Source organism: Pelobates fuscus, chromosome 6 (genome assembly GCF_036172605.1).
Source record: "Pelobates fuscus isolate aPelFus1 chromosome 6, aPelFus1.pri, whole genome shotgun sequence".
Classification (NCBI taxonomy): Eukaryota; Metazoa; Chordata; class Amphibia; order Anura; family Pelobatidae; genus Pelobates; species Pelobates fuscus.
Window position 1 is genome coordinate 288,875,729 of NC_086322.1, and position 9,846 is coordinate 288,885,574.

The following is a 9,846-nucleotide window of genomic DNA, read 5'->3' on the forward strand; positions in this document are numbered from 1 at the left end:
GTAGCTTTTCTAGTTTAATATTATAATCCTTTCATCAAGTATGGAAAGGAAATATATATTATTATTTTTTTTTTTGTATTCTTTATTTTGAATCTTTGATAGTGTACGTTTTTGGGGTGGGGATACAAAAAGAAAGTAGGGGAATAGTAGTCGTGGGACAGGTTTGCATCACATTCAATTATTGTACATAGTGTTCTGGCTGTCCACGTGCAAGTGGAAGTTTTTCATTAGTATTTTTGACGCATTTCCATGTCAAGTATTCTCTTTCACTCTCATATCAATATGCATTTCTTTTTCTTCTAGGGTTTGGGGTGGGGTACAGAAGTAAAAGAGATGGGGAAGGGGTGCCCTCTCGTAGCGGTATGTTGCTTACATTTTGAGGTGTTTTGTGCGACTTGGTCTGTGTGCCGTGTACCTCTTAGTTGTGGGCATTGAGTGTTGGGTTAATTGCGGATTTGGTCGTACCTTGTCTGTTTAGTTTGGTATGGGGAATTGTGGTGAGGGTCGGGGGTCGGTGTGTATCGTCCTGGGTTATCTCTCCTGGTTTTTCCCCTTTGTCGTTGAGGTGGGTGTGTTGTTGATGATATTGGGTTCTCATGTTGTCGTTGGTCTTAGATGCGTACGTTTCTGGTGATTTGTGCGTGGACCTGGTGTCGGATGGCAGTGTAGGTCTGGGTGGGAGGAAAAGAAAAAAAGGGGGGGCCCGCAAAGGGGCGTGTTTTCGGGTTGCTTTGTGTGCCCCAGTTCGAGGTGTGATGGGTGTGTGGCTTGCTCAGTGTGTGCCGGTGGAGGTTGGGTATTTGTAGAACCATGGGTCCCAGATTTTGTGATATTGTTTGGTGGTATCGTGTAATAATGCGGACAATTCGTCCATTTTAATTGTATCTGTTATTTTTCGTCTGATTGCCTCCATGGTCGGTGTGTCGTTGCTACCCCATTTTTCGGCTATCGCCCGTCTGGCTGCTAGTGCTATTTTTGCTGTCAGTTTGTTTTGGGCTCTGGGTATATCAGCGTGTGGTTTCGATAGCAGCCAGATCCAGGGGTTTAGCGGGATGTCTGTGTGTAGGATTCTGGAGAACATGGTCGCCACTTGTAGCCAGATTTGTTTGATTGGGGGGCATTCCCACCATTGGTGGAGGTAGGTTCCCTTATGGCCGCATCTCTTCCAGCACAAGTCTGTGTCCGACCTGCCCATCTGTTTAAGCTTAAGGGGGGTGATGTACCATCTCATGAGTGTTTTGTAGGCCTGTTCCTTATGATTTACGCAGATGGAGATAGTTGCTGTGGCCTCCCATATGTCTGCCCAGTCTGTTGGGTCCTTGCTGGGCCCAGGTCCCTCTCCCAAGCCGACACGTACGTGAGAGCTCCACTTTTGACGTTTTGGATTATGTGGGTGTAAAGTGCTGAGATTTGTCCCTTCTGAATTGGGGCTTGCATGCATTGTTTCTCGAAGGCGGTAAGTGCCGTTGTACCCGCCTTTGTGTATTCTGGTGTTGCTAGGAAGCTTTTGATCTGTATGTGCCTGAATAGGTCAAATGTTTGGAACGGTGTCGTTTGCTGTAGTTCGGAGAATGGAGTAATGTGCTGGGCCTGGAAGAAGTGGTATAGGCGTGTGAGGTTGTTGTCTTCGTAGCGCGTGAAGTCTTTGGGTGTCATGCCTGGGGGGAATTGTGTGTTGCGGAGTATCGGGGTGAGTGGGGACAGGGGTGCGATTAGGCCACTTTTGTGTGCAACTTTGTCCCATATTTTGATTGTATTGGTCAGCGTTGGGGTAGTCTGTGGCATAGGGTGTCTGGCTTGTTTTGGTAGCCAGATGTAGAGGGATGGGTGATCTCTACCGAATATGTCGTGCTCGAGGTCTACCCATCTTTTGACTCCATAAGGGGCGTGTAGATTCTGGGCTTGCATTATTTGCGCTGCTTGGTAGTAATGAATGAGGTGGGGGAGGCCGAGGCCTCCTGCCCTATTCGGTACGTATAGGGTTTGCCTCTTTATACGTGTGCGTCTATTGGACCATATGAACTTGTCTATTCGTGTCTGTAGTTGTTTGAAGTCTGGGGTGTAGAGTGGGATTGGGAGAGCTTGAAATAAGTATACTAGTCTGGTGAGGAGATTCATTTTTACCGAGGCCAGTCTGCCTAGCCAGGATATCGACATGTTCTGCCATGTGGCGAGGTCGTGTATGATTGGGGTATAGTTCATGGAGTAGCTTTGGGTGAGGTCTGTTGGTAAGGTGATGCTTAAGTATTGTATTCGGTTAGAGTTTAGCTTAAAAGGATACGTCTACTGTAGGTGCTCCAGCGTGGGGAGGGGTCTATGTGTATGGGTAGGGCTTCCGTTAGGAAATATATATTATTTTTTATGAAGTATGTGTAAAAAAAAAAAAAAAAAAATAATGAGAAAAACCTCATCGCTACCTTAGACACAGTGAACCAACAGAACAAGCAAGGTCCAACAGGGCATATAATGTAAACATAAAATCATGGGAGCAGTTATCCTACATGGAGGGGGCAAAAGTAGGAGACAGTCGTCCATCAGGCAGGACATCATGGAAGAGTGTGGGCAGTTTGTCCTGCAGGCAGAACATTATGGGAGAGCAGACTGTAGTCTCTTATTCAGGGCCTCAACAAAGAGCAGACAGTTGTCCCCCATATAGGGAAACATAGGAAACCAGTCAGTAGACCCATGCCGCACATTATGGAAGAGCAGATAGTTGTCCCCCATGCAGCACATCATGGGAGTCCAGGCAGTAGTCCCAGTGCAGAGCATCATGGGAGACCAGGCAGTAGTCCCAGTGCAGAGCATCATGGGAGACCAGGCAGTAGTCCCAGTGCAAAGCATCATGGGAGACCAGGCAGTAGTCCCAGTGCAAAGCATCATGGGAGACCAGGCAGTAGTCCCATTGCAAAGCATCATGGGAGACCAGGCAGTAGTCCCATTGCAAAGCATCATGGGAGACCAGGCAGTAGTCCCATTGCAAAGCATCATGGGAGACCAGGCAGTAGTCCCATTGCAAAGCATCATGGGAGACCAGGCAGTAGTCCCATTGCAAAGCATCATGGGAGACCAGGCAGTAGTCCCATTGCAAAGCATCATGGGAGACCAGGCAGTAGTCCCATTGCAAAGCATCATGGGAGACCAGGCAGTAGTCCCATTGCAAAGCATCATGGGAGACCAGGCAGTAGTCCCATTGCAAAGCATCATGGGACACCAGGCAGTAGTTCCAGTGCTGAGCATCAAGAGAGACCAGGCAATAGTGCCAGTGCAAAACATCATGGGAAACCATACCGTGTATAATAGAGGAGCTGCCAGGCAGTGTATAATAGAGGAGCTGCCAGGCAGTGTATAATAGAGGAGCTGCCAGGCAGTGTATAATAGAGGAGCTGCCAGGCAGTGTATAATAGAGGAGCTGCCAGGCAGTGTATAATAGAGGAGCTGCCAGGCAGTGTATAATAGAGGAGCTGCCAGGCAGTGTATAATAGAGGAGCTGCCAGGCAGTGTATAATAGAGGAGCTGCCAGGCAGTGTATAATAGAGGAGCTGCCAGGCAGTGTATAATAGAGGAGCTGCCAGGCAGTGTATAATAGAGGAGCTGCCAGGCAGTGTATAATAGAGGAGCTGCCAGGCAGTGTATAATGATAGGAGAGCTGCAAGGCAGTGTATAATGATAGGAGAGCTGCAAGGCAGTGTATTATAATAGGAGAGCTGCCAGGCAGTGTATTATAATAGGAGAGCTGCCAGGCAGTGTATTATAATAGGAGAGCTGCCAGGCAGTGTATTATAATAGGAGAGCTGCCAGGCAGTGTATAATAATAGGAGAGCTGCCAGGCAGTGTATAATAATAGGGGAGCTGCCAGGCAGTGTATAATAATAGGAGAGCTGGCAGGCAGTGTATAATAATAGGAGAGCTGCCAGGCAGTGTATAATAATAGGGGAGCTGGCAGGCAGTGTATAATAATAGGAGAGCTGGCAGGCAGTGTATAATAATAGGAGAGCTGCCAGGCAGTGTATAATAATAGGAGAGCTGCCAGGCAGTGTATAATACTAGGAGAGCTGCCAGGCAGTGTATAATAATAGGAGAGCTGGCAGGCAGTGTATAATAATAGGAGAGCTGCCAGGCAGTGTATAATAATAGGAGAGCTGCCAGGCAGTGTATAATAATAGGGGAGCTGCCAGGCAGTGTATAATAATAGGGGAGCTGGCAGGCAGTGTATAATAATAGGAGAGCTGGCAGGCAGTGTATAATAATAGGAGAGCTGGCAGGCAGTGTATAATAATAGGAGAGCTGCCAGGCAGTGTATAATAATAGGAGAGCTGGCAGGCAGTGTATAATAATAATAGGAGAGCTGGCAGGCAGTGTATAATAATAATAATAGGAGAGCTGCCAGGCAGTGTATAATAATAGGAGAGCTGCCAGGCAGTGTATAATACTAGGAGAGCTGGCAGGCAGTGTATAATAATAGGAGAACTGCCAGGCAGTGTATAATACTAGGGGAGCTGCCAGGCAGAGCAATGCGCAGAGCATACCGTTGCAGCGCACCGTGCCCCCCTCCCCCCCATGTTGCCCCCCCGGTTCTCGATCTCCCGGGATGTGTCAGTCTCACCCATCTCCATTGCGGGCGGCTCTCCCAGGGCTGTGTCCATGAAGCGGCCCCCGAGGCCTGCGCTGGGGGGTCCCAGGATTCCTCTCCGAGCCCGGCCTGCCCTGACACTCACACCCTGCTCAGCGCCGACCCTTCTCGGGGTGTCCCCTCACAGGCCCGCGGGTGGCTCCGGGTCACCTCATATCCGGGTGTCCTCGGTCTTCGGGCTCCCAGGCCTTACGCAAGCGCGGGTCTCAGACAGCGACAAGACCACCGAGCTGTCAATCACCGCGGGGCGGGAGCAAGAGCAGCCAATAGGATCCCGCGCCCGGACGTGGAACGCAAATGGAACGCTAGCTCGGCGGTGGGCGGGGCTTCCCATGACAGCTGTCACTGACAGCAGGCGGAGCTTGGCAGTTGCCATGGCGACCAGAAGCCAAGGGCTCTCTCACAGTTCTCTGATGCGGTATCTGCGGGGCTATTCACTAACCCGCGAGAGATTGCCAAGTCTAAACCAAAATAACCCAACTGGGATAGATATAGATATAAAAAAGGTTTAAATTATAGCCCCAAATAGCCAAAACTAAAAAGAAAAACCCCCATGGCTGCTATGTTTTCAGTTTGGCTACTAGCCCAATATTTAAAAATCACATCTAATTTCTGACAATTCACAAACTGGCGAAAAACTACCTTTTTGATTCAAAGTCACTTTTCGGACTTAATTCCATTTTTGGAACTAAACCAAAGCAAAATGTAAACAAACATCGAAAGATAATTTCACCCCCCCCCCCAAACAAAATAAATGTAAAAATAATGTACGCTACAGTCTGACTATCAAATGAGAGCGTGTCACAAACATGAAAGCACCTTTCCCAATGTATACGGACACACATTAACCAATAAGGACACTCACTTCGATCGAACGTTCTTCTAAAAGCCACCTGGGCTACCTAGACCAGTCCCTTCATAGCCAATCAATGCGCTGACTACTATAATCTAAAGCAACATTTGAGCAGCACCAGAATAGAGCAGACCAATATGGGACTGACTGTGTAACAGGACTACGTATGAAATATCTCTGCCTCCCAGTCAGGTCCTTTCGAGAGATAAATCACACTGCAAGGGCGGACATGCCATCAGAAATGTTTGGTGTGCCAACTTGGGCACATATGCCATAAATTCGACATCCCTGCTATAGGTTATTTTTCAATCCTTGCTCCAGAATGGCACCATACTAAAACCAACACTGGATCAAGCTACCTCTGTGCCCCTAATACAACTACTCCTTTCCCAATCTATCCTAAAACGCAACATTTCTTCGTATTCTAAGCAAACGCCCAAATGTTCCCATAGCACGTTTTCTTGCAGAAAAAGTTTAAATGCATTAAATGCATTTTTCAGCTAAAACCTTCAGCCAAGGGAGAGTTTCTAAAGTTGGTCAAAACAGACATTGATAGAACGGAACTAACAAATATACCTTATTAACTAACTTACTAACGAATATGACCTTAACTACCTACCCAGGTCACAGTCAAATGCTTTAAAAACAAAACACTAACTCATTATTGTGGAGCCAGAGGACTCCAGGTATCGTAATCACTAAAGCAACCCTGTTCTGTTGCTTAACAAGCCCAATTAGGCAATGTATCAATGCAACCCTTGGACTTGTTTTAGAAGGGGAAAAAATAAAAATGAATATTTTAAACTTTGCATTAATTTGAAACTTGCCACCCTCCCATATATAAAAATCTTGGCTACAATCACAACTTGGCAATTTAGTCACAGCAATCCAAAATAAATAAATAAAAGCTTCAAACGGATATGATATACACACAGGGGAGGGCTGGCAGCCTTAGGCCTGGGGGGCAAAACCAGTCAAGTGGCCCATTGCGCCACCAAATCAGTTCACCATCCATGCCCACCTTTTTCTGGTTTTATAACGGATATTGATGTAATGCTAATCAGTAGCTCTTTGCCATACCCGCTCCTTCACGGCTCTGACTTTCAATGTTGTCAGAGCACAGGCTGAGAATCTCTGAGCCTGTGCTCTGACTCAGTAACTGAGCGCCGGAACCACGAGGGAGAGGATATGATCTGACTGCACCTACTGCTGGTGCGCACCAGTGGACCACCAGCGAATCGTTTAAATTAAATATGCTGGTGTACCCAACTTGTGAGCTGTGTTGGCCGCCGGGCGCCTCTGTGGTCATGGCACCCTGCGTGACCGCACAGCTTGCCCACCCCAACAGCTGGCCCTGCTGACACACACTGATGTTACTACTTAGACATCCCTCAATATTAATACAGAGATGAGAGTAAACACAAATAAACTGTGGAAACTAGAGCTGATCCCCCCCAAATTTATAAAGGTTTGCTTAGAGGATTTATTCAAGATTAAATCATGCCTCCTCCTCTCTCCCCCATGCGCTGCTCTGTAGGCTGGGAGGAAATGAAGAGTAATCACAGTCTCCCAGCACAACGCCACCTGTGGCTGCATGGGGAACAGCTGTTTAATGTAATGCTTGCAGGACGGCCAGCTGCCGCAGAACCTCTTTGTTTCCGTCTCTGCAAAGGGCTCCAGGCACTGCTTGTTGTGAGTGTGAGCCACTGTAAATTAGGGGCAGAGGGCACTTGCACTGCGGTCAAGACGGGTCTGGGCAGGAGAAGAGTGCAGTGCAATCAGTGCACTCCCCTCCTGTGGGTCACCAGTAGACTGGTGCACCTGCCCAGGATCAGAGCCGGTGCAAGGATTTTTGCCGCCCTAGACAAAATATAAATTTGCCGCCCCCCCCCCATGTGACATCACAATGCCCCACCCGTATGATCTGCCATATGAACTAACGCCAGTGCTGCACACAGTGTGTGTTTACATTAAAAAGCCTGCAGGGACCAGCTATAGACACCAGAACCACTTCATTAAGCTATAGTGTCCCTTTAATGTGAGGTAAATTATAGATTAGTGTCACTAATAATATACTAGATTGCCTACTTACAATTAGATGAGGATGATGATGGGCTGCAGTTTGGCTCCACTGGTCTGGTGTAGAACAGGACCTCTGGAGGCTGTTTGCAACTGTGGTCACAAAATTCAACGTTCTGGGAGAATTGGAAGCAGCTCCATTTTTTGGGGGCCTCTTACACATCTCAAGGTCTGGGCTCCAGTGCCTGACGGTGAGTATGCCCATAAGGCCCACTCATAAGTCCACTTGTATGTTCCACCCACCCATGAGCTCGCTCACAGGAGTGGAGTGTGTAGGGGATGTGTTATGTGTTATCTAATATGTGTGCTTATGGTATGTAGTGTATAGGGATACCAGTTTGTGCAGGTGATGCAGTGTGTTTGTGTGTAGTGGAAGCAGTGTGTATTTGTGTATAAGGGATGTATTATGTGTTTCTGGTTGTGTGTGAGGGATGCATTGTGTGAATCTGTGTTTGTATGCATAAGGGATGCAAGGTGTGTGTCTGTATGTGTGTGCATTGAGTGTAAGAGATGCATTGTGTTTCTGTGTGTATGTAAGAAAAACAGTGTGTGTGTTTGCATGTGTGTGTAAGGGTTTGCATTGTATGTTTCTGTGTATGTGTGCAAATGATGCATTGTCTTTGTGTGTAAGGGTTGCATTGTGTGTGTGTGTAATGGATGCATTGTGTGTTTCTCTGTGTGTAAGGGAAGCATGTTCTGTTTCTGTGTATGTATAGGGATGCATTGTGTGTTTCTGTGTATGTATAGGGATGCATTGTGTTTCTGTGTATGTATAGGGATGCATTGTGTGTGTGTGTGTGTGTGTGTGTGTGTGCGCGTAGTGTTAAAGAGCTCCCTGTCTTGCCCCCTGTCCTATAGAGCTGTCCCTTCTGTCCCTTAGAGCTCTCCTCTGCCCCTTAGTGGTCTCTCCTCTCCCCCACCCTCCCCTAGCGGTCTCTTCTCACACTCACCCACCCTCCCTGTGCTCTTCTCATCCCCCCTCCACCCTCCCTGTGTTCTTCTCACTCCTCCCTCTGTGTGTTCTCACCCCCCGTGTTCTTCTTACCCCCCTCCTCCCTGTGTTCTTCTTACTCCCCCCCTTGTTCTTCTTACCCCTTCTTCTTATTACTCCCCCTTCTTCTTACCCTCCTCCTTCTTCTTACCCCCCTTCTTCTTCTTACCCCCTTCTTCTTCTTACCCCCCTTCTTCTTCTTACCCCCCTTCTTCTCTTACCCCTTCTTCTTTTTTACCTCCCCCCCTCTTCTTCTTACTCCCCCCCTTGTTCTCTTACTCCCCCTTCTTCTTACCCTCCTTCTTCTTCTTACCCCTTCCTTCTTCTTCTTCTTACCCATTCCTTCTTCTTCTTACCCCTTCCTTCTTCTTCTTACCCCCCCTTCTTCTTCTTACCCCCCTTCTTCTTCTTACCCCCTTCTTCTTCTTACCCCTTCTTCTTCTTACTCCCCCCTCTTCTTCTTACTCCCCCTTCTTCTTCTTACCTCCCTCTTCTTCTTACTCCCCTTCTTCTTCTTACCCCCCTCTTCTTCTTACCCCCTTCTTCTAATTACTCCCCACTCTTGTTCTTACTCCCCCCTTCTTCTTCTTACCCCCCTCTTTTTCTTATCTCCCCTTCTTCTTACTCCCCCCTCTTATTATCCCCCTCCCCTCTTCTTACTCCCTCTCTTCCCTCTTCTTACTCCCCCCGCCCCTCTTACCCCCCCTCTTCTTACTCCCCCTCCCCTCTTCTTACCCCCCCTCTTCTTACCCCCCCTTCTTCTTACTCTCCCCCTCCCCTTTTCTTACTCTCCCCCCCTCCCCTCTTTATACTCTCCCCCCTCCCCTCTTTTTACTCTCCCCTCCTCCCCTCTTTTTACTCTCCCCCCCCTCTTTTTACTCTTTCCCCCCTCCCCTCTTCTTACTCTCCCCCCTCCCCTCTTTATACTCTCCCCCCTCCCCTCTTTATACTCTCCCCCTCCCCTCTTTTTATTCTCCCCCCTCCCCTCTTTTTATTCTCCCCCCTCCCTCTTTATACTCTCCCCCCTCCCCTCTTTTTACTCTCCCCCCTCCCCTCTTTTTACTCTCCCCCCTCCCCTCTTTTACTCTCCCCCCTCCCCTCTTTTTACTCTCCCCCCTCCCCTCTTTTTACTCTCCCCCCTCCCCTCTTTTACTCTCCCCCCTCCCCTCTTTTTACTCTCCCCCCTCCCCTCTTTTTCTCTCCCCCCTCCCCTCTTTTTACTCTCCCCCCTCCCCTCTTTTTACTCTCCCCCCTCCCCTCTTTTTACCTCTCCCCCCTCCCCTCTTTTTACTC

The 9,846-nt window shown here is 48.3% G+C and overlaps 1 protein-coding gene across 1 annotated transcript in view; it reads right to left on the reverse strand.

Moving 5' to 3' along the window:
• Positions 1-4,857, reverse strand: part of MAP3K3 (mitogen-activated protein kinase kinase kinase 3) — a 48,877-nt gene extending 44,020 nt beyond the window's left edge. The window contains exon 1 of the mRNA XM_063459413.1: positions 4,604-4,857. Coding sequence (XP_063315483.1) covers positions 4,604-4,643 — 40 coding nt within the window. The 5' untranslated portion in view covers positions 4,644-4,857. The remainder of the gene's footprint in view (positions 1-4,603) is intronic.
• Between the last annotated feature and the right edge of the window lie 4,989 nt (positions 4,858-9,846).